The following is a 25,339-nucleotide window of genomic DNA, read 5'->3' on the forward strand; positions in this document are numbered from 1 at the left end:
AGTGACGAGAACGTGCTGAGGATTATTGTCATTTCTTCACAGATGGCAGCTTGAAATGAATTCAAACTGACTTTAAGAATGAAGAAGAACTCTTCTTCCTTCCCAGCGAACTCCTGAAATCACACTTTTTTTTCTATGTTTGAGAATGCACTGCACGACCTGTGTTGATTTTTTTTTTTTTTGAGCTTTTCACACCATTCACACAGAATGGCACAAAGGATCTGTACATGTATGACATATCTATGATATTACCATCATCATGACTGGTCCATTTTAATCATTCTGTTATGGTGATGCACTGTAAAACCCATTGTTTTGTTCACCCATAGGAGGCGCTGGTGTTTTCATATGGAACAGGTGGCCTACATACACTTCCACTGCATTTGGTGAGGTTCCTGTGGCTGCCTGCTTTGAATGTTTTGTAGCCTGATAGGTGACTGGTTCCAATTCTTAGTCCCCATCCAGTCTTTTCCTTCAGATTCCCATTCTAGGTTTTATGTGGTATTCTGTCAAACCCCGCCTTGCTGGCGTGGGGCGGATGCAAAGATCTTAGATCCTGAACATATAGTTTGACCCAGTGACTAACTAGTTTAAGTCCTCAAGATAAATTGACCTCCGCCATCGTGTGTTGATGGTCCGTTTACAATGCACGCTTCAGTAACAAGTCATCCTTCCGTATTCATGCTTTTGACCATTTTTGGTGTCCGTGTGTTCTCGTGCTGTGTTGTCAGTGTAAGTGTGTGTGTGTTGTTTAGACGGGGACGATTGTGAATTGATGACTTTTGCTCAGAATAACTTCATGTTCATTTACATTTATAGCCTCAGCATCTCTAACTGCCCCACATGGAAACACTGCAGAGTCGCCCCGTGCTAACTCCATGAATCAATGCCTCTTCTTTATTTTCTTCCCCTCACAGGGCAGCGACAGTGAGTACGAGGTGGACCCCAACCGACAGAAGACGCACTCCTTCGTCAACCACTACATAAGCGACCCCACTTACTACAACTCCTGGCGGCGCCAGCAGAAAGGCATATCGCGGGCACAGGCCTACAGCTACACCGAGTCCGAGTCGGGCGATCCGGATCACTGCGCCCCGCCCCCGCTGCCTCCTCTACCTCCGCTGCCACCCCAGCTCAGTTCACCCAGCCCCCAGCCTCAGCAAGCCCAGGGCCAGCCCCAGGGCCAAGGCAGCCTGTTCAGGCCCAAAGGTAGCCGGACTCCCACCCCGTCCCAGCAGAGCTCCAATCCCCCTAGCCAGCACAGCACCCTCTACAGGCCCCCCAGCAGCCTAGCCCCTGGCTCAAGGGCCCCAATCGCTGGCTTCTCCTCCTTTGTGTGAAAAATGCTGAGAAGGACCTAAAGATTTCTGGAGATATCAACCCAACTTGTTTAGAAGGAGAGCATAGCAACGCGCAGTCAGCTCAATCAAGTCATTTACACTTTTCTTTCTTTTCATTACTTTTTTTAAAATTTTTTTTTACATGTTGTCTTTAGTCGGCCTGGATACATGCGGAACAAGACTATGAGACTTTTTGGAGCACTTTTTTTTTTATTGTTTAATGTGTGGAAGTGTGCCAGTGTAGACTTTGAGTTCTCCCACCAGTTGATAAAGTAGTCTCTGCAACATCTCTTCACTTTTATTTTGCTGTTTGAACTATTTGCATGACTTTCTTCCCTCCTTTTTTTGTTGCTTTTCTTTGAACACACTCAAATGCTAATTTCTTTGATTCTGTACAGGTCACAAGAATCTTTGAAAACACACACACATATAAATATATATATAAATATATATATATAGTAGATGTACCTAGAACACAAAATCATGTCAGTGCAGAGTCTGCATTGATGGAGACTGAAATAACAATATGACGGAGCCATATTGTGGACGCGAAAGGACGCGTTTGGACTGGATGAACTGGATGTAAAAACAAAAAAAAAACAACAACAAAAAAAGGAAGAAATTAAAGACAGACGTGGATGTGGAATTCATGCCAAATCGAACAAATTTTAATGCGTTGGCCCGGAGAAATGTAAGGCAAAACAATCATGCGTTTCTATGGAAACAGCTCTCTGGCCTATAGCACACAAATGCATAGGAAAGTCGGGCAACATTTGGCCATGGCGGGTCAGATGTCAGTGACTGTGCTGTGCCTGACGGATCCTGCAGATATATGAAATGAGTGTATATCTGTTCAAGTGTTTAAGTCTTTTTGTGAGTGTGTTACAGTGGATCAAAGATGCCTTGATAGAGAATCACTTATTTATGATATCTGGCACCAGTTGTTACTGAACTGCTCACGGTGCCCTTGACTGTGGCATCGCAATGGCTGGCCTCGCGCTACGTGAGCCTTCTTTTAATCCTGACGGGCGTGGGCTGTGGATGCATTTTGCATACACAGCCCATATTTTTTTCACCCTTTGCTGGCTCACTTATACACACATCAGTCTCATTCTGCATATGTCTACTGAAATGCTTTGAAATCCAACTTGAGAGTGTCAAACTGAAGTAGCGTGGGACATTTCACGTGTGGGCACAGCTGCTGGTTCTGCTAAAACGGTTAACAGTGTGATTTTTGCGAAGAAACAAAGAGGGGTTTTTTTCCTGTTTCCGCCCCTGCTGGTGTAACTCTTCTCCGTCACTGAACACTATCATGGGGCAGCGCTGGGCCTGCGCCAAGAGATGATGTCATTGAATTGCCTCACCTCTCTCCCTTTTGTGTAATCAACCACTCTGTACTATTCAGGTGTGACTGTACTGTCCCAAATGCTAATGCGCGCGTGCGTGTGCATGTGTATGTGTGCGTGTGATTACACTTCTTGTGTGTAAGCTTTACAGATCATTCACTGTGTGTCTGGTTATAAAGAGATTGTCCTGCAGCAACTGTAAACCTGCCTGGAGTGACGCCACGGAGGGCTGGGACCGTCCAGCCGCCTGTCAGGCGCACTCATAACGCTATAGTGAAGACTCAGTGGTGTGTTCCTAGTTTCCATAGTTCAAGAAAAAAGGAAAAAAAATGTCATCTACTTTTACAATTTTTTTTCTCTGTGGGGTGATTTCAATGTACGCAACAAAAGCTTATCATGCAGAATCTGAATGAATATATGATCACAGTACATTTCTGAAATAAATTATTTTTGAATGTTAGCGGTTGTGGCACTCAATTGCAAACTGTGCAGGAGAGCTGGGTAAAGAAGATTAGGCTCATTAGTTCTGATGGGGAAATTCACATCATAAGACTATTGTAAGCTAGTCTAAAGCTGTGCTCAGACTGACAGTAGCTCTCAAAATGCCGTCTTCATTCATTTCAGTGCAATTTCAGCAAAAAAAGGGGCAGCCAATCATAAATAAAGTACATCCTGGCTCAACTTTTGCAACAACCCCCATGGCCTCTGCAGCTACACCAGACTAGTCAGTAGTCACACTGCAAACCTTCTCACCAAGATCACCACTCTATAAATGAAACAACATAAAAAGGGTTAGGGTTATACAGTAATGAGACGAGGAGAAATACAAGTTACCTGAATGCAGCTCCAGTTCTAAAAGTATGCAGCCCACCATCACTCTAAATGAGAGGACACGGTTACTGTGGGGATCATAATTAATCCATGATTCGGCCTGATTGCACACATCTGGCTAGTGTTGCGTTGGTGTCTATCATCAGGTGAAATCTGATGCTGAGCATAATCAAACCTAGCAGACATCTGCTGCAAGTTAGCTGTTAGTCTTTTGGATCAAGAATAAATTCAGCAGAAGTAAGTTCAGTCTATTGCTGGTTTGATTTAACATTGAATTTTGCAGGGTTTTCTTCAAACACTAGGTCTTTGATTGCTTACAGAAGTGAACAAAAGCAGGCTTTTGTCGACGACCATGCCTAAAATGATTACTCTCGTTAGCAGATTTTAGAAGTTCTCTAGTTCTAGTACTCTGTGACTTTCAAACATTTAAAGTCACTGAATAATTTAAAATGATAACCTTGTATAAGGATCTTAAATATGTACTTGGCTGTATACATGATATAATGCTGAAAGACTGAGGCTAAAGCTACATCTCCCGAGCGTAACATCAGCATCCTCATCGGTTGAAAACAGGAGAGCAGGGGTTTTGCTCAAACTACACTTCCTGGTTCTGGGTTCTTCTTCTCTTGATACCTATAGCAACGCACCGCTGCTCACACCCTGCATTCCTTTGACGAAGAGCTATTTTCGCTCTGAACGTGGCTTCAGTTAGTATTTCTGGGTAAACGGTGAACGTGTTAGATACCCAGGGTGCATCATGTCACAGAAAGCACCTTTAATGACATGAAACACATCAAAGGAGGTCACAGACATGATGCCGGCAGTGCTCTATGTATAAATGCTTAGTGTAAGCACATGGGTGGGCTCTGCAGATGCCTAATTAGTTGATGATATTCCACCTGACCTTGGTGTTACTCAGAGCAGCAATCAATTAGATCGGTGTAGATGCTGTGAAATCCTGTTATCTGGTTACAAATGTCCCCGTCTGACTTTTTCATCTTCCTCTGCGCAACCCAATAACCAGAACTCATCAGCTCATCTTTTCCTCGGTCGAATTAACTGGCTCAGTTTGCCCATTAAACCCATCAGACTGCACATAAAGCGATACTTGAATATATTTAATGCATAAGCAATGCGTTCGAATTCGGAAGAGCGACTGAGCTGACGGACACATCCTTGCATGACAGAAGCACATGTACGGCGTCAGATGGTGTTGGATGCTAATTGGATCACAGTCAACTTGATCCAAGGCTAACCTACTAAACACATGGGCGAGAGAAGGGAGGAGATTAGATGGGATAGGACAGAACAGGGAATTGGAGCGAGCGCGTCCAGGGCGCTAATCTCTTTTTTGAAAACACATGGGAAATTTCCCCGCGACAAAAGAATCACAGACAGGAGGTGTTTCACTCGCTGAAATGTTCATTTCCCTCTGTCTCTCTCTTCTCTCCCCCTCAGGAAATGAATGACAGAAAAGAGTGAGCTGGTGGTCCCTGTTAAAAAAGGAGCCCAAGGTACTAAATAGCCCTGATGAGCTTTGAGAACCCGCAGTTGGAATATTAAAGGATTCAGACAGAAGGTGTAGTTCAAAGGAGTTTGAAACCCTGAATTTAATTGCCTCATTTGTGAGCTTCACTGAGGGAGGTGTGGGGATTTGAGGAGGATATACTGGCAGTGGGAGAAAGGATACTAATTTAAAAAAGGGGTTGTTCCCTCAGTGCCTTTCATGAATGCCTTTCTAATGTACTGTTTGGTGGATGCTTAAATTTATTCCTGACTTAATGTGCATTATGGGGAAAAAGCACAAAAATGGCCGTAGCCATTTTGGCGGGTCCCTTTGCCCCAGCCAACCTCACGCTCACTCTAGTTTCCACACTGTGTGGCTCAAGCAAGGTCCACTTAGGGATCTGAGGCAACTGAAATCTGTGACATAAATTGCTGAAATTGTTGGATGAAGTCATTTTTGGTCACAATTATTTTAATCCCCGCTGGTTTGTCCAGTTGACCACTAGAAAAGAGAGTCCCTCGTGTCCCAATTTCTTACTGCAGCCTTTCCAGGCTGTGCGCATTATATAACTCATAACACAAAGCCACACAAGGAAGCAATAATTGAATAAGGGGCCCGCTTCAGGGGAATGCACCATCAAAGTTTTGTGCTCCTTCTTACCCTGACTGAAGTTCTGAAGGACCCAAATAGAAGTACCCATAAAGCTCTGCACCACTAATTGGTCCATCATGCAATAATATAAGACGTCATGACATAGGTGGGCGTCAGTGGCGTAACAAGAGTTCACACCTGAGGATCACAGAACTGCTGAAACCACGCAGGCACAAGCTCACTTCTACACCTGATTTGCTGTGTGTGAAATTAAAGGCCATAACCTGAAAACTGTCAAAAATAATTGGAGTAAAGAGCAGCAAGTCTGCCCTAATTACCTTCATGGCTGTAACTTAGTAATATTATAAATCAATATGTCTGGACCTGCAATTATAGTAATGGGCTACTTTGCAGTACATTTGCTTTAATGCTACAAATCATAAGTGGGAAAAGCTGATGAATTTTATGGTCTTTGCTCATGCTCAGACTCCATATTTCTAATATTTAGTGAGTATTTTTGTCAGCTACTACGTGCTCATACTATGTCAAAGTTTGAGCTTGTTATTATGCAATATTACCTCATAACTCGAGACCCACTTTTAGTGCTAACATCTAAAATGTTTTTATCATTATCCAATCTTTTTTTATCAAAGGAAGAAACCCAAAACATGTACAACATGAGGGCACGTACGTTCACGATGGCAGGTTTCTGAATGATTTCAGAAGACGTAATAAAGAACTTCAAACTTTAAAATATAAAAAAAACTGCTGGGGTTATGGGAGTAGCTGACGTTTTTGCTTTCTTTCAGTTCAATAAGGAGACTGATACAACTCTAATGTCTGCAGGGTAAATATGAAGCTATGAGAGAATTAGCATAGCTTAGCACAACAACTTGAAACAGGGGGAAACAGCTAGCCTGGGTTTGTCCGAAGGCAACAAATTCTGCCTGCTTGACACTTCATGTTTCATTTAATTTGTGTCAGTGTGTAGAAGTGCCAAGTTGTGGTTTTACAGTACGTACTTCAGGTTATGTACTTTTTCTTGGCTAAGCATAAACTTCCTGGACTCTCCACTGGTTGCCTGGTAACCTCATCACAACAGGACTCCATGTTCCTGGCCATGGCAAACAGGATAAAGTGTTGATAAATTTAGAGGTGCTGGTATGCAGATTTTATTTCCTTTTGACACTGCGAGGCTAGCTGTTTAGCTCTGTTTCCAGTCTTTGTGGTAAGATAAGATAAGCTAAGCTAAGCTAAGCTAACTATCTCTTGGCTGTAGCTCTACCCTGCAGTGCTAAAAGTGGTATCACTCTTCTCATATAGCTAGCTGGATTTTTTTCAAAATGTTGACCTAATCCTTTAAGTTTAGTGAGGTTTCCTGCCGCTGTGTGGTTTTCACGGAGCCGTTTGGAGCCTTATTTCATCGCCATTAGGACCGATGGCTGGGGAGCCCCACTAAGTTGAAGTTCCGCCTTTTGTTGTGTGTTGCGGGTAACTGGCGCTCGGCCCCTTTAAACCGCAGCAGGAGGTGGTGCTCTCCGGCACAGGAGGGGAGGGGGGAGGAGGGCAGCGGGGAGGGCCGCTTTGTGAACCTCACAGACGCGAACTAAACGGACGCTGGAGCACCAACGAGGGGACTATCCTGCGAAGACTCTCCTGCCGAGGGAACTGAACTGAATTTGGAGTGACACAGACGCTTCCCCCCGCAGTCCCGCTGCTCTCCCGCGTTTCCTGGAAGTTGAGTGGAATACAACCTGGAACTTTCCCACCGCTCGGCCCGTAAAGAAAGGTAACATTTCTTCTTCATGGAGTTGAGTGAGCTGTAACGTCTTCTTCTATCACACTTATTTCAGCTGGTTCTGCGAGTGGCGACTTTTAGCTAAAATTCGGCTGTAGCCAGAGTGTGTATTATCGTCTTCATACTACTCTGTGGGGTCAGGGAACAGACGTAGGTTGAAGTAAAGCCAACGGTGGGAAATCTGCATCTCATTTGAATGTCAAATCTGCGCCTGGCAGTCTCATCGAGCTCTCGGCTGTCCCCCCCATCAACGAGAATAGCCATATAATATAATGAAAGTCACCACTTAAGTTTAAAGGAAGTCCTCTTGGGTCAAACATGTGCTGTACAGTTTATTGTTTGTCTCCAAACACTCTTCTTCTTCTTGGCTGGCTTTATCTGCAGCCACATCTGTTTCTTACTCTGGAGAAAACAGTTTTCATGCACTCAGCTTGGAATCATGGCCTTGAACTTGTGCAGAGCTCCTAAAACTTTTTTCTAATGTCCAGGGATGCCCAAATATAAAAGTTTTAGATTACTGACCCGATTAAATGCTGGGCACAGAGTGCCCATTTTGCAAGAAATCTTTGCATAATTTATTATGAAATTACTCAATTAACTGGTTTAGAGGCCAAAGCCCCTCTAAAAGCTGATGAAAGCTGGGTTAAATAACAGAGAAAGTAAACTATTAGGACCTCTAGACTACAAATCCCTAATAACTTACTCATTCATTTCCCAGGCATCCAATAGTAGGATCTAGGCTGCCTGGTCTAAAATAAGTATGTTCAGATACAGGGCAGGATATGGTTTAATCAGGGCGGCCAGATGGACTCAGAAGCATCAGTTCTCTTCGCTGGGAGTTGCGTAACATTAATACTCAGCTGTGGGAACGCGAAACGCAGCAAAGTCTCAGGGAATCCACCACAAGCTCCATAAACTGCACGGCTGCTTTCACCTCATCCCTCACTCCCAAATTTGTCCAGCTTCCCGCGTCATTAGTGAGGCGTTGCCGTTTGTGTTTACAGGCCTGGCACTTGCCTCTCATGGTTCATCATGCCTGATGAACCGCATCATTTGCTCCAGGACTGCCTCCATGGCAGTGTACCTGCTCAGCCTCATTCATCATGCCCTGATTGGAGGCCGCGTAGTGTGTGCTTGACTTTCGCTGCGCTGACCATAAAGTCCGCAGGCCCGTTTTATAACTTCACTTTCATTATTCCTCGCTCATCGTCAGCAATCAACCCTTTGTGCTTGTTAAACCGATGGTCCGGGCGAAAGTAGGAGGACATATTGACTAATGGGCTTGGCTTTGCTGTTGTCTTTGTACGACTGTTGCCCTCTGACCCCCTCCTGCACTCACAAACACACAACCACACCCTCAAAGCTGCCCTAAGGTTAACAGTATTTGCCATTTTGCTTGATGAATCATTTACCCGACACTGTGTTGGTAGCTCTGTGGTAAAGAGAAATAAGGAAATTTGTAGGGAAAAACACTTAACTTTGCACCTTGAAGTTGGCTGGAGAGATTTAGGTCAAGGTCAGACTACCCTCACACCAGCGGGGCCACCTTTCTGAGCTCCTGCTTGCTCTTCTGTGCCTTTCGCAGTGTGAAGAGTGGTGCATTATCACACACACTTCAGGCCTTTCAGCTCCGTATTGTACGGCTTCTCCAGAGCTGCCAGGCAGATATCTCTCCATCAAGATCTATTGTGTGTGCTGCAGAGTCAGAGGGGAGGGGAGCATGTGTGTGTGTGTCATCTCTGACTGTGCTTTTTTTTTTTTTTTCCCCTGCAACCGAGGCTATTTCAGTTGGCTCTGGAGGATACTGCTGCTGCGTAGTGAGGAAGCTGGCTACCTGCCCGACTCTGACTGCGCTGAGGTCATTACAGTTTTCTACTGGAAGGAGGGAGTGCAGGAGTGGGGGTTGGGGGAGAGGCGGTTTGACTCATTTGCACTCTGTTTCTCATGAAAACACTAACTTGAGGCACTTTCGCATGCAGTTAGTTAAAGTGGAGGGCAACTAATTTCCTCGTAAATGCACACTCAGTTGGTGTTTTATTGGTGTGGATTCCATATTATGTGAAGGTTTAATGCGCGGAGTTTAAACTCTTCACTTTCGTTTATGTGACAAAAGGAATACAAATGAGTTAACTGGAGTCAGGTGTGATTACTTACAGTACATTGCATTCTCTCGCTGCTTCCCATGCCTTAGGAAATGCCTATGTAAATTGTTTGCGGCCTCAGTAATCCACCCACCTTTATCTCATGCTGTGTAGGAGACCATCAGGGGATGGTGGGAGAATGTTTGGGCTTCTGCATGCCTTTGTTGTAATTACATGTCCTGTGCAAAAGGTCATATAGTTTGGAAAAATCAAATTATTGTTGCATGTTCGGAGAGGGTTAGATGTTATTTTTGAGGAAAAAAAATATTTAGTGTACAGAAACAGCCAAAATAAGGCAATCTGCCCAGAGTGAAAGGTCATAAATGGGTCAGCTTTGAGTCAAATTCAAAATGGCAGCTGTAATATCTAGGAAAATATCACTATTATTGCATTATTGGAAAGTTTTCAGGGATGCACTCCTTTAGCTCCAAGCTGTGGAAGCGTCCCAATTTCTGTGAAGTATTAATCACTTCAACAGTGACGGATGTGTAATTTTTTTCAGCTGTTGATGCTGGGAAGTGTTGAGGCTGATGCTGAACTTCCTGAGGAGAGTTGTTTTGTCTCAGACAATTACAGGATTCACCCCGCCTGCAAAGAAAGCAGCGAGGCCTTTGAACTTTGAGGAGAAATCACAGCGAGGATGCTCGAGTAGTCTTTGAACAGACTTGGAAGCAAAATCCAACATCGCGCCAGCGTCTTCCGACTTTTCTAGATTATATTTAACTTTGGACTTTGAATAAGTGGAACAAATTAACCAGAAGGTAATCAGTCAGTGAAAACGCCATCGTTTAGCCCTGTGGTTCCCAGTCTTTGTGGCTTGTGGTCCCTTAAAATAAGCAAGAAAATAGTGATTTTCTTCCCTTTGTTTTGTTTGAAAACTTCCTATAAATTGAAATAACCAGTAATACACCAGAAAACCTAAACAAAAAGAGCTATTTTTGCTGTCAACCAAAGCCTTAAGTTCATTTTTGTTCACTACAAAGTTGAGTGAATCGACAAGATTGCTGTGAGAGAAACCCGAGCTGATTCTGGCACAGTGACACCACAGGAGCTGCGCCATCCCTTCTAACAACAATATATCCCGGCTGTTCGCAGAAAAAGACGCCGCTTTCTCTTTATGTTTGGTGCAACAACCCGTGTGCACCTGTCACTCAGGCGCTCAGATCCGTTTCGGTTGCTTTCATTGTGGCGGAAAAATAACCAGATCAACAGGAATAATTTTCCCGTGTAGAGTCATTTCACTTCCTTCTTTTAGACACCAATAACAGTATGACTCCCAAACATGTGCTTCATAGTATCAGTATTATGTAAGACTTACTGTATGTTCGTAATGCATCAGGCTCGCAGCACCAGCCTGTTTATTTCTTGAACCACATTGTTTAAAGCCGTAAGACCCGTTTGGATGATTGTAGTGTCTGAGGGAACGACGGCTCCGCTGAAGCCAAACGTGGCCAGGGTTGTTCTCACGTTCCGAAAGTTTCAGAACATCCTGTGCGGCTCCTGTCTCGTACAGTGTCACCGCAGAACAACATCATCCATCATCAGCTGGCAGGTGTGTCCAACTCACGTTCTCAGGGTTATACGCATTCTACACGTACTTTCAGGCAGACTCAAAGACGAGTGCTTCAGATGATTTGTTAAAGTAGTCAGTCACTGATTTTGTACTGCTCTTCTGTACAGTTGAGGGATGTGCGAGAGACATATTAAAGAAAGGAATGGTCAAACTTGGTGCAGCAGGGGCTCTGTGGTTGTCTCGACTACGGCTGGGTCATATATTGAAAACACGGGTGGTGGTGTGCAGCTGGCCGTTGTGGTCCAGGCTCTGGCTTGTTTACAGTCCAGCGAGCCCTCATTGTTTTGCGGCTCTGCGTGGACACAGAAACAGGTGGTTTCTCTCTCGAGCGTGCACTGAAAAGACAAAAGGGGACTGCTGGCGTAACCGTGGTCACCTCTCTGCCCACTGGATGACAAATTCAAGCTGGGAAGCTAGTTCAGGGGATGGGAACAGCCACGTGAGCTATTGTGGGCTCTTGGTTTCCTGGTGAATAAAGACTCACACATGTTCCTGCCTGAGCCTCTAGGGGACACTTCCAGGTCAGCGGCCCTGTGCTGTGAAAGGACTGTGCTGAAATGTGACAAAACCCTCATAGATAAGCATCTCAGGCTTTTGTCTTTTTGCCGTAAATGAATGCTAATCACTATAAATAGTGGGTGTTGTTCATGTGGGTCACTTTTAAGCCCCATCCTGTGTGTGTGCATGTGTTTTCATGCTGTTTTGCTTCATAGGTGCATGCATGTGCTTTGGGTGTGTCAGATGGGTTTGGTTCCCGTCTTCCTCTGTACTGCTTTGTTTTTTTGTTCTCTCTCCTCCATTGTACTTGGTGTGACATTTCTGGTTCCTCAGTTACAGAGATGTGTGTGTGTGTGTGTGTGTGTGCGTGTGCACGTGTGAGCGTGACTCATCGACTAGAGGCCGACGCTCCCTGACGACCCTTGAAACCGATCAGTGGCAGGTTTTGCGCGAGTCATTGATGGACTTCAGACTGATCGCTGACACAGAAGCATTTGCACACACGTGGTTCACACACATGTGAGCACAGCCTCAACACGCTACCTGTACGTGCCCCCCCCGTTGAAACCTAGCAGAATTAACTTTCCAGGAAATCAAAGTTGTCGCTTCATGACTAAATCAAAGACGCAGACCACATCAAAGAAGGCTGGGAATAAGATGACACCGGTGATACTTCAAAGGCTTTCCTGTCATAACCGAAATATGGATTCCTGAAAGCTCTCAGGAAATTGGCCGACAGATCTGCAGGTTTCATGTGTCATATGATGCGATTATGTCGTCTGAAGCCTAGTCTGCCTTTGCCGTTTTATTTTGTAGGGCTACAACTCATGTTTTCTACATCGATGTTGTATTGAATTAAACTTATGCTCAAAAAATGGTGAAAAATAGGTGACGACCTAAAGTTGCTTGTTTTGTCCCACCATCCACTTATATTCAATTAGTAACAACTCCTCACATCTGAGAAGCTGTCAACAGATAATGTTTGCTTCGTGGATTACATAAACTATTACTTGATCATCAGAAGTTAATAATTGACTAGTTGCACCAGTGCTGGTCACACAGCTTATTTGATAGATAGATTATAGCATGCACTCTGATGAACTCTGTCTCGGTGATCTGAGCCGCTGTAATGAAATCAATCCTTATGTGCTTAGCTGGACATTCCTGAAGAGTCCACACACACACACACACACACACACACACACACACACACACACACACACACACACACACACACACACTCACAGCAAGCACGTCCTCCTCACACACAGCCCTAACCAAATCGCAGTGGATGGAGGTAAATCAAGCAAGGACGCAATTACATTAACAATGTGCTTTACAAGCGCTGGAGCTCCGGTCTTTGTCTCCGTCCTGGTCTTGGGATTTTTCAGCTTGTCGGCCGTTGCGAGTTGCTATTATCAGGTTGAAGTGGCCACGTTTGCGTTCTCTTTTGTCAGCCAGTGTTTTGTTGCCGTTATGTGTCATTAAAGTTAACACCGTGGGGGTTTATTAACTCATCTTGTCAGTTAGGAGTCAAGCGTGAGGCCTTCACAGCCGGTTTGTGGGTTTGACCTCAGTGGGGGGGACTGCTCTTTAAAAAAAAAAAAAAAGAAAAGCCGTTGAGAAGTCGGCACAGTGCAGCAAACGGTCACTTATCTCAAGAAGCCTCATGTTGATTTTACTGAAGTTTGTGTGTGTGTGTGTGTGTCCTGTTTTGCAGAGTATGGAGACCGTCACACAGGCTCCAGTTATCTCTTTGGTGATTTGGCATATTTTCTTTCCCTCGAAGTCTCATTCTGAGCAACCTGTTTGTGCCTCTGACCCCCTTCTTCTCTTTCTTTGGAAGGAGTTGACAGCTGAAATGGCCTGTAGACTATTTGAACATATTAACTGTACTGCAAGCCAATCGTGACGTTGGCATCCCTGTTGTAGCGGAGCAGTTTGTACTCCCTCTTTGTCTCTTTTAGCACAATCCTCAGTAGAAATTCAGCTTTGTTTTGTCGTCCAGCAGCTTATTGGACGCTTATTTCAACCACTTGGCCCAGATCCTGCCCTCTGGTACCAGGCATGAATGCTGTCTATTTGTCAGAGACTGATGGGGCGGATTTCAGCGATTAATTAGACATGGACTATCATGTGCACACACACACACACACAGTACAGTGCAGTCCCGCCGCTGTGGGCGTAATGAGGGTTTGGGTACATTTCATGCAGGACACGGTGAAAGAACGTCTGTCGCTGTGCTGGCATGACTGAGTGAATCCAATGTGGCGACACCCTCCACCACCCCTTTGAGGGTGTGTTTCTCTTCAGTGCCTCCATCTGTGCCTTTCCTCTCTGCTTAACTCCCTGCGGCCTTGTTCCTTCACATGCAAAATGTTGTGCCCCTTAACGTTTTCACGCAGGATATTTTTCATGCGTCGAGAAGAGGGCTATTCTCCCCCCAAAGCAAACTCTCAGGAGATCTGTTTTGTGCAATGGCTTATTTTGTAATTAGGAAACGTGCTCGTTATGTTTTTATTTGGTTTTCAGTCAGGCTTCGTGGTTTTCCTCTGTGGTTGGAGCACAGTGGCCTGGCAGCCCACCCAGGATCTGACCGAACACTTTGCCCAACTGTGCAGGAGCAACAGCTTTAGAAAAGGCCAGCTTGACTGGAACAGAGTGAAATCGTTTGGAAGCCTGACGTCTGCTTCTAGATGTCAGGATTTGAAAAGATTAAAAAAAAAAAAAAAAAAAAAATCACTCAACGTAGTCACGTGGTGATTGTGTTACTGGGTGTGCTGGAGCAGGAGCTTGCGCAACACGCTAAAAAAAAGGCAAAAGGAGATGGATTTTGGAGTCTGACAGGAGGAGGCCTCGGTGGTGGAGCAGTGGGAGGTTGGTTTGTGTTTTTTTTTTTTTTTTTTGTTTTTGGGTGGACGGAGGTGTGGCGTTTGCCGTCCTGAGCGCCCGCCACACAGCGCAGAGGGCCGGCTCAGGCATGCTGGTTTTATTTGCTCACGTTGAACGCGCTGCCCTTAATCCTCGTGTGGTTTTGTTTGTGCCTGTGTGGCATTGGGGCCCTGGAGGCTGATGTAAAGTGTAGTGTGCACTTTAACACACACATCCAGAGGGCCTGTAGCACTTGGGCGGCGGTCCTGCTGATGTAGGTTTATTTTCCCGGCCAAGGTGCTCGAATTTGTCCCCCAAAGCCTGTTTACATGATGCGTGTTGTCAGCCTGCCTGATGAACAACAGAACGCCTCACCTCTGTGCAAGTCCAGCCTGTTGCACGTTTCAGCTTCCTTCCAGCTGCCACCGTTTTTGAATCTAATGATGTAAAGCGTTGCCATATTTAAATATTTGCGCAGTTGCTCACATTCCTTGATGTACTTTTCCTGCCGGCATGCCACATGATTGCAGGGCATGATGTGACTTAATGGTGGCAACACCCACATAACACAAACTTTATTTTTACACATGTACCCTCTAATTTTGACTTTTTAAGCATGTTTGCATATTACTGATGTTTTTCTGTAACTTCTTAACGCTTCAGGGTGCAGAGTTGAGTCTAATGGCGTCCATGTGTGTGAGAACAGGTCTGTGAACACTGAAAATGTAGCTGATTAAGGTATTAAGCAGGCCCTGAGGAGATTTCATTTTAATCAAACAGGGTTTTGTTTACATTCAGCCTTCCTCGCCACAACCGTTCGGTCATCCTTAAGGTTTAATAAACATGGTGAACACATTTCTCCCTCATAAAGCGTTCTCAAAGGATGTGACAAAAAAAAGAAATCTTAACTCAAGAAGCCTGAAGCCTTTAACCACAACTGACATCTTCATCAGCAGCATATAATAAAACTATTTATTAATAATTAATCCGCTGAGGACGGACTGTGAGTTGTGGTTGGGGATGCTGCAAACATCCTTTGACTTTGGCTCTAGAATGAGCGTTTTGTCGCCTGCATCTGCTCTCCATCTTTTCCCTTGTCCTCCCCTTTAACTGCTGCAATGGTGCAACACATAATACAAATGCTAAACATGCTCTACAGGGCCACCGCTGGTCAAAAACACCACAATCTATTTTTAATTGGCTTAAATGATGAATTAACTTGCAAAACAAGGCTGGCCATGATAGACTATAATGGGACACTAGGCAGCTGTAGAACCCTGTGGACATTTAAATGCTATTTCATTCAAGTCCTCATTTGTTCCAGTCATGTGTTTGGCATTTAGAGTATTTTTCATCTTAATTTGCCTCTGGTCAGCTGCACTGAGCCAGTACAGCAGGAGAAACAGTGCTGTCGATGGTGACTACAGAGCATTCCAGGTGTGGTTCCATGATCTGTTTACAGAGGGATCATACCTTCTAGCTGACGAAGTTACATCCGTGTGAAATCGGTATGCTCCTCGACACATGGCATGTGAGACCACATCCTATTGTCTGTGTCTGTCCAAGATATTTCTGCCATTTGTCACACAGGGTTAGCCTTAGCAGTGTGACCTCGTATGAAGTCAAACAGGAAGAACCGGTTCCTTCTGCTGCAGAACAAAGGATCGTTCACTGCACATTTTTTAGACCTCCTTCCGGTTCATTTTCAGGTGTCTTCTGCGAAGCGAGGCTCAGTTTGTGTGCTACAAGGCTAATTCCAAAAAAAAAAAAAGTGGCACGCTGTGTAAACTGTAAAGAAATACATTGCAATCATCTGCAAACAAAATGTGTTTACAGACAACGGTTTTACCTGTTCCCAGTGACCCTGTTTACCTGTCGAATGGAGTCGATGAGCTAAAACTAAATATATGCTGTCTTTGTGCTGTTTTCAGTTGAGTATCTGTCAAACAGGATTAGCAAATGATCACATTTTGTTTTATTTATGTCTTACACAGCCCATCCCAGCTTTTCTGGAATCGGGGTGGTACATAAACAGTGTGTTTCCTCATCTGTTATCTGTGTTTTGAGTCAAGGACGATAAGTAGGTGTTGGACCGGAGGGAACTTTGAGGAGCATGTAAAGACACGGTGAGGTGAGATGAAGGCTTTGCTAATGAGCTCACGCCAAGGCTACAGCCACATGGTGTGAGGCAGAATCACATTCATACATAGTCAATAAGGTCTCCTAATTCCTTCATTTTTAGCACATTTCTAGCATCTTTTAATTCTAATAGTTTTGTATTTATTATATTTATATTTTGTGCTTGGATGCTAACTCATGGAATAAGATAAAAATAAAACAATTTGTAGATGATGCATATTACATCCTAAGAAAACACATAATGAATAGTGTGTGTTACAGATGCTACTGGTGGTCCAGTGCCTTTGACACCACCAGCCTACTCTCCCCCCGTGGGAATCCGGTGTTTGGGCCGGAGGTTACGGGCCTCTCAAAGAAGGACCAAATGAAGTTTGCCGACCTCCTTTGTCAGAGTTGAGAACTTTCCATTCTCATGCAGCTCCATTGATTAATTGATTAGCAATGTCATAGGACGGCGTTGGCTGACTCGCATATAACATTTACATATCAATGTTGCTGACAATAGGGTTGAACAATGGAGGAGATTCAGGCTAGTTCAAGGTTAAACAGAGCAGAGGTTTTCTTACCGCTCAGACAGCTGAGTCTCCGTGTTGAGCATTACATCTTAAAAATGGTGGAAAGCCAGACACTTTTTCTTTTAAATGACAGAGTGACTACTAAAAGTTTTGCTGGAATTCTGGATTGAATGTGAAAACACAGCTGCTAACAGGGAGTTTGAAGCTGTAGCAATATACAAGCTGAGAGTAATAAGCTTTGCAGTGTTGTGTAAATGCATGTTGTGGACAGTTTACTGACATTATTATTAGGTTGAGATCAAAATTATTTAACACGATTACCCACTGACTGGAACATCATGCGTTTCTTGAACTTTAAAGACAAAAGTTCTTTTAAACCGAGCCTGGCTGAGAGTGAGTTTGGGCTTTAAGGGAGGGGTGGAAGTTTGATTTATTTAAGATTTATAACAAGAAGAAACAGAGCATCACTGCAGAATGGTATGCGGCACAATAATTGTTTTATCTCTATAATCAGGTTTTTGAAAGGCAAAGTCATAGCTGAATATAAAATTCAATTAACCGCCCAGCCCTGATTCATATGACGTGATTATTATGGTATTGATAACATTTTGGGTCAGAGACGCATAAGCTCGCTATTCTCATTCGTATTGTCATTTCTTCAATTATGTTCACCTTTTTTGAATTCTATAGACATCCAGCTAACCTGTCAGACAATAGTTGGGGCCCCATAACTCTTTATCAGACTCCTGGTAGCTGTTGGATGGATGCTTCCACCCTGTGAATAAATGATAGTCTTTCTCTGTCTCGCTTTTAAAAAATTTAAACGCAGTCAAAAATAAAACCAGAAACTCCTGCAGTCAGCGCACGCCCGCTGGTTTTAACTTGACAGTAGCCGAGCCGCGATTGGATAAGCAGCCAAAGCCTCTTTTTGCCTGCTCATTGGGTGGAAGGAGAGAAAGTGGCATGAGATAGCCGAGGACTGTATGGCGCCTGTGATCCATGGGATTACAAGAGTGAGACAGAACGCCGATGAGCATGGCGGTTGTTGTGATGTCATTCCGCTCGCATCGGAGTCTGTCAGCGACATGAGATGCTCTTAATCATTCATGGCCCTGTCACCACTTGTCTCAGTTTGAGCTGGAGTCATGTGGCACTTTGAGTGCTCGCTTACATAAAGGCTCGGTCACGGTGCCAGCCCGTGACCGAGCCAGTAGTTCTCAGCTAAAACAAACAAGATAATGCTTATTACCTCTCCGGGCATGTTTAGTGCTCTAATGCAAACACGTTCAGCTATACGTGTGTGTTTTTGTCTTTGTATTGGCAGATGTGTCCCAGCAGTATGGCTTGTTTGTTTTGCTCCATGAGCCTGTAAAAAGGGGGCTGAGATGGAATTTTGCCCCCAGCTGAACCGAGAGCGTTTGCGGTATGAGCCATACAGGCTAGACTGGAATCGCTGCTCAGCAAGTTAACATACAATGTATGAGCAAACAGAGCTGTGACTACATGTTTTCGTGTCTGTCTAGACACCGAAACGAAAGCACTTTTTAACTTTGTTTATGAGTAAGTCATATAATCCATAATTCACCTCCCTGCCCTCAAAATAAACAAAGGAAAGCATAAGGTAAAACAGTAGAAGAGTCCGCTCAGTCATTTCTACGAGAAGGTCTACGATGAGAAAACGTAGCTGCAATGCGATAATGGCATGAAGTCTAAAAGAGTGAGATATTAGATCTGCAATTGCGTAAACCTACAAATTCAAGATTCAAGGGATTCAAGATCGTCTTTATTGTCACTGAGCATAACATGTCAATGAAATTTGCATTGCAACCCCCATGTTAGAAACTGTAAGAAAGATACTAGAATAAAATAAAGATACTAGAATAAAATAAACTAACATGCAGATAAAAATATACGTAAATGCAATAAAAGTATACCAGAAATGAAAATATACTAAGACAATAAGAATATACTAAAACAATAAACAATAATATATACCAACAGCAGCTGAAATATACTAAAATGTATATATACTGAGTAGCTTCCAAAAGAGTGGTGAACGTGGAAATGAGTAAAAACAAACGTAAACACGGGAGCTTCGAGCTGTTGCGTCTGCACGCGCCACCATCTTGGAGGAGTACGTTTTACAAATATGAAAGAAAAGAACTCTAAAAATCCCATTTGTCACGTTATGGTTAATTTTTACTGGTGCTAAGAATTGAGAAAACGGCTCAACAAATAGCCTGAAAATGTTCCATTTCTTTGCATGTAAATATGAACAGTATTTTGCATTTTCTAATAACAAGACTAAGATCAGGCACGCTACATATTAAATATGTAGAGATACAAGGTTAACCTCAAAGCCTGGCGTTGATTTGGTGGAAACATGGAAACATTCCCCAAAACTACTGCAACAAGATGCATAAATAGTCCCTCTTTATGTGAAAGTACCTTTAACACAGCCACAGTTTCATATGCAGAACATTAAAGTGCCTTTTCAGATATTTAAAACGCTCTCTGGAATGTTGTTTTGAGACCGCAGAGTGCAGAGGACGCTGCCATTCTTCATGATTTATCTTTTAACCAGCACTGAAAGCCTGGAACTGAGTATGACAGGACTGCCTGCAGGCCGTGCTTCATCTTTTGTCATGCCCACAATAATGGGGTCTTGATGATCGGGGGCTGGGTTGAAACTATTCCTCATCAAACATCAAAGGGGCCCCGAAGACATAAAATGGGCCATTTCCTAGAGTGACTTAAGGTGTGAGGTTTGCCCCTTTTTGATATGTGAGCACCCACTGACATACTTAATGCAGAGGTTGAATGTCTTCTAGTGACAAGGCACATCAAACGCATTCCCCTTCAGATACTGCACTGTGCCGACTGCCTTATTGCCCCGCATGTGGCCGCCAGGAAGAGCTAATCCATCTGATCTCTCCATGTAGGGGATGAAATCTTTCTCTCTGTGTGTCTCCAGCCGGCTTAGAGACAGGAAGCTAGCTTGGTAGCCTGCGCTCGGATCTGGTGTTGCCATAGAGAAATACAAAACTGATCGGCGGGGAGGGTCGTATCAGTTGATGAGTCGTCTTGATTGGTCAGTCACACATTCGGCGGCCTTTTTGTGCAGCATGCACGAACTGGCGACTGCACAGAGCGTGAAGTAATAAGGGCTTTAGCTAATGATAGCTCATACTGCATTAATCTGACCACTATGAGTCAGCTAAGAGGGACTTGGTTGGCGTTTGCTTGCTCTGCGCCATAATCTTATAATTTGGCACCCAGTGGCTGTTTAAATAGCTTTTGTAACAGTAAACCCCTTCCAGTTGTCACGTACAAGGGTGTGAACTTGAGCTCCAATGGCTTTTACAATAGAACTTGAAATTAAGCTTTTCAAGCACTATTGTTCATGTATTTGCTGTTTGTCTGGCCTCCTTTTTGTTGTGGAGACAGTGCATCTCCCCCACTAGCGCCACCGCAACTACTGAAGAAATCTTGAATGAAGTCGTTGAATATGGGCGATAAACCTTGGCAGTGGGTAGAGTTCAGTTCTCTTTGGGGACGATCTCGCTTTTGAAAGAGGAGCGAACAAACAAACAAAAAAAAGCCACAGCGCCGGCTTTTATCATCCATCAAACCCCCCCTCTGTTCCCTCTAGTGCTACAGTTGCCTTTCCGATTGAATGGGTTCTTGTCAGAGATGCAAATGTTTTCATGGGTGACGTTGCTTTGGAATATTGTTGAGTGAAGCCCCCATTCATTCACAGTGGGGATACGCGTACAGGCACAGAGCGTGGGCTTCAGCCCCCGCTTGAAAACACTGAGCATGATGGGATTGCTGTCTGGCTGAAACAATTGGCACCCTTGTTAATGTCAGCAACACATGGAGCTAGTGGACTGTAGCGAGCACATAAGTGGGTGTTTAAACCTTTTCCCCACTCAGTTCTGTTTTAAGGTCATGTTTCAAGGCTTGAGTCACTGGTGTCTTACAGATAGTTTGGTCTAAGCGCTGAAATGCGTCATATTATCATCTTATTGAGTCAAAGATAATCAGTGCAAGTACGGGATCAAAATGACCTGCGATTAGTCAGCAGCACCCAGACTTTAATCTATGACTTGCTCATCACCAGAGCTGATAGTTAAATATGCTGAGAGTTCAGTGACAGAACAGAATATTCTGTCAGATGGGTTCAAATGTCGCCTCCAAGGCTAAAGAGACAAATTCCAAAATGTAGAGAAAAACAAAGAGCTGGTGGTGGAACATTTTATCTCTTGAAGATAGGAGGGTTAGAACAAAATGCAGCAGGTCTGGACTGTCTGAGCGGAGCTGTAAGTTGATCCATGCTGGAGAAATGCTGTTCCACTTCTTTCTTTTTTGCCTCCTTCATTCTTTTCTTCCTGCCAGCTTGAACTGCTCGGGCTCCCAGTATCCTGTGTCGCTCTGGTTATGTAACAGCCAGAGGCACAAATGGGAACTAAAGCACAGCAGTGACAGCGGACACTGCAGCCACTTGAAAAGCTGAAGGCGACGGCAGCCCATTAGTGTTTTTAGGCACAGCTCAAAAATGTAGCAGAAGAATTGCAGCAGCACATCTGAATGCGAAGCTATTTGGCCCAGATCAGCTTCACTGGGGGTGTTATCGCTGGTTTGAAGTCAGGTGAAGGTGCTGCGAACTCTGTACCGGAAAGCTTTTGTTCAACGTTACATAACACCCTCACAGACTTCGCTAGTTTAGAGCCACTCAAGTGAGGCCTCAACTTGAAGCTCTGGCAACAAAAGTTTCCGTGCTTGATGCGGATCAGGACAGAGTGAGTTATGTGATAGTGGGTGATGAGGAATGAAAAGCTGTAACTCTTTAGAGAAGCATCTAAAGTGCTATTTCACATTCTCATCTGAATAGAACGGTGTTTGTTATTAATTGCATGTTTCCACATTGCCCTCCAAGGTGCATAGCTGGGTTTGGTTTACAGAAGTACTGACACGTCTTTAATGATCCCTATTCTTCTTCACAGGCGGATCCAGCAGTAAGATGAAACCAGAGCTGGAGGACCAGAATGGCTGCACACATTAAACACCTGGAATTATACTTTCTTTGAAGACATCTCACAAAGTTGCCAAAGAGTTCTGGAAGGAACTCGCCTGAACTCCTACAGAATCGAGTTTGATTTCTTTCTGTGGATTATAAGCAAGGCTGCCATCATGCCTATTCTCAAGCAGCTGGTGAACAACTCTAACCAGTCGAAGCGGCGGTCTCGTGCTGACCTGACTGCGGAGATGATCAGCGCTCCGTTGGGGGACTTCCGCCACACCATGCACGTTGGCAGGGGAGGAGACGCCTTCGGGGACACTTCATTCCTTAGCACCAGATCAGGGGAACCTCCCAGGGAGCCGGACACTAAGCAGGGCTCCCCGGGCCCCAAACCAGGGCTGCTGTCCCGCACCTTCAGGAGCAGCAAGCGCTCCCAGTCAGTAAACCGGGGGGACAAGTATGACTACAATATGATGCCACCTTCTGGTGGCTCATCCAACTATGTGAAAAATGCCATATCCCTGCCTTACCTGAACGATGAGGACACTAATAGAGGACCCCAGCTGCCGAAGAGCGTTTCCTCAAGCCCCATGAAGAGGCTGTCGGAGATCGAAGGCAAGCCGGTAAACGGAGCGGCAGCGATGGCGACTCTGGATGCGGAGTTTGACGAGCGTAATTTCGGTGAACTTACAGATTTGCCTCCATCCATGCCTAAAGGAGGCGGGATGAAGCACGCCGAGTCCATGATGTCCTTCCACATTGACCTGGGGCCCTCCATGCTCGCGGACATCTTGGGCGTGATGGAAAAGAAAGGCTGGGAGGAGGACGACCTCGGCTACGAGGAAGGCAAGGGGAGCGAGGGCCGCGCGTCGCCCTCCCTCATTCCCCACATAGACGATGACGTGGAGGAGCAGGCGCCGGCGAGGCCGCCTCGCAGCATGTACCAGCAGAAGGCCATGGTGGATCCCTACACCCCGGAGCTCCACGCCAGGAACAACCACCACAACCTGGACAGCTGCTCCGTGTCCAGCTCCGGCTCAGCTGCCGAGGAGAAACCTCAGTACCACCTCCACGACGGCGACACGGACAGTGCAAAGTACAGTTCGCCACGTGGGGAGGATGACAGAGATTTCACCTTCATGGATGACGATGACGATGAGATCCGGGTGTAGGCTAAACTGGTGTCACTGCCAAGAACAGTCTTGAGGGACACAAATGGAGAAGAAGAGTCATCATAAGCTGGGAGAGGGAGGGAGTTAGAGGCTTCTTCTAGATCAATCTAATCTCTGTACACTTTGTTCAACATCATAAATAAAACCAATTAAGCCTTATTCACTGTGCTGTAGCGAGGAGATGTGAGCTGAGTGCAAACGGACTGGCTCATAAAGTGGCACCTTTTCGCAAAATCAAAGTCTGAACTTACTATTATTGAGAAATTCTCCAGTTTCGAATAATACTGGCTCCCGTGTTCCAACCTCGTCCTCGTCAAAGCAAAAAGAAGAAGAAGCAGCAGCAAGCCACTGGTTATGAGCGCCGCACTCGTTTTAAGAATTAAAGGGTGACTGTGAGGTTAGAGAACTGTGCCCCGGCTGTCAATCACATGAATATCACATGTGGAGTGTGATGTGTGAGGTGAGGGGAAGGATACGCAAGGTCGTAAACACGGTGTGGATGTGTACTACAGATTCTCAACGAGGAAGAGGGGCAGAAGAAGAAGTGAAACTCGGATATCTGTGTGTGGGAGCGATCATGGAGCTCTATTTGCCAATGATAATGTTTTGCCATAGACACTAAATAGATAAAGTAGTTGCTACTTTTGTCGACGTCTGACTTTGAGGGGTGATTTCTGCTATTTTATTGACTTTTATTTTATGTAAGTTCAGTATGTGGAAGTTGGTCTTCTGTTGTAGAGCCCGGTGTGTTTTCAGTGTGGTAGCTCATCACGTTAGCGTCATTCTGCCGCCGTCTGTCTTTGGCAACGTCTTAATTCGTTAAATTCACAGACGGCTGTGGTATTTATTCATTTGTTTTCATGAGGGATGGTTTTAATGTGCACTGTTAGGTCTTAAAAGTTCTGATTTGGGGTTTTTCTGCTATGTTATGCAAACTTTTTTAGCGGTACTACAGAGTGAGCCAGCTTCGTTCCAGAGAAGTTCCCTACGTGGCACTTTTGGACTCGTATGGACATTAAATTGTCCACGTCACGTCGCTCCGGCTATCACTGTCATGGTAAGGCTGTATTAGCTGATGCTTTAGTTTGTAAAAAAAAAAAATGTGAACTGTCAAAAAAGAAAGAGGCCTTTTGTACGTGCTCTGGGTCCTGTGCTTTCTCGAACAGCACAGAAGTGGCGATTGTGGCTAATTATGTGTATTTCTGTGCCGTCACATCTCATTCCACATCATTACTGAGGTCGGCGGGGTTAGCAGGTCAGCAGAGAGTTGGAAAGGAGAGTTTGCAGTAGAGAAACGGTTGTATGAAAATGAAGAAGCGCGGCGATATCTCTGGACATGTGTTCAGGCTTGTCTCTATGGGAACAGAAAGGATGGAGGAACATGTACAAAGTGTTACTAGAGCGCAGCTGCTTCATGGACGGGCATCAGGTATGTCTCGGGGCAGCGCAAGGGGCGGATATTTCCTGAACTGGCCCCACAAGTGGTAATATTCACCTCTTCTCCTCAACCCAAATCGCACAGCGGGAACAGACGATTAAATCAACCAATCATGTGGCCGTTCCCAGTCTGCTCATCAAACGTGCTGGATTATTGGCCCCCGACCAGCTGGAACTGCTCCAGGAACAGCAGGGTCAGGGACAGACAGGTGGGCTGTTTCTCTCCTGGCTTTTTTTTTTTTGTGTTGAGCCGGCTCGCTCGGTCGGCTCCTCCAGGTCACTTTCAGTTATAAATAAGGCGGGAAGACTAGGTGTGCTTTTCTCTGGTATCCATGATTAATGTCTGACCTTTTTTTTTTTTTTTTTTTTTTTTTTTTAAATGTCGTGTTAGAAAAGTAATCGCCACTTTGACAAATGGGAGCTTTGAATTTCCTGCGGTGGCATTGATGCAGGGGCGTGTACATAGAATCAGGATGCTGTGCCATTCTGCCGTGGGTGATTTTTAACGTCTTGGAATCATGTCTGAGCGATCAGGTTGGGGGAAGCCCTGAAATTAA

General features: G+C 44.8%; 2 protein-coding genes across 2 annotated transcripts in view; both read left to right on the forward strand.

Moving 5' to 3' along the window:
- The window catches only part of sdk2b (sidekick cell adhesion molecule 2b), a 258,397-nt gene extending 255,300 nt beyond the window's left edge, over positions 1–3,097 (forward strand). The window contains exon 45 of the mRNA XM_041963350.1: positions 918–3,097. Within this exon, the coding sequence (XP_041819284.1) occupies positions 918–1,340 (423 nt within the window). The 3' untranslated portion in view covers positions 1,341–3,097. The remainder of the gene's footprint in view (positions 1–917) is intronic.
- Positions 3,098–7,226: 4,129 nt separating this feature from the next.
- cdc42ep4b (CDC42 effector protein (Rho GTPase binding) 4b) lies at positions 7,227–25,130 on the forward strand. Its single transcript, XM_041963443.1, has 2 exons — positions 7,227–7,404; positions 22,157–25,130. Exon 2 carries the CDS (start codon positions 22,344–22,346, stop codon positions 23,343–23,345), a length of 1,002 nt encoding a protein of 333 aa, XP_041819377.1. The 5' UTR covers positions 7,227–7,404; positions 22,157–22,343; the 3' UTR covers positions 23,346–25,130.
- Positions 25,131–25,339: the final 209 nt, after the last annotated feature.

The sequence above is a fragment of the Chelmon rostratus genome, chromosome 21 (assembly GCF_017976325.1).
Source record: "Chelmon rostratus isolate fCheRos1 chromosome 21, fCheRos1.pri, whole genome shotgun sequence".
NCBI classification, from domain to species: Eukaryota; Metazoa; Chordata; class Actinopteri; order Chaetodontiformes; family Chaetodontidae; genus Chelmon; species Chelmon rostratus.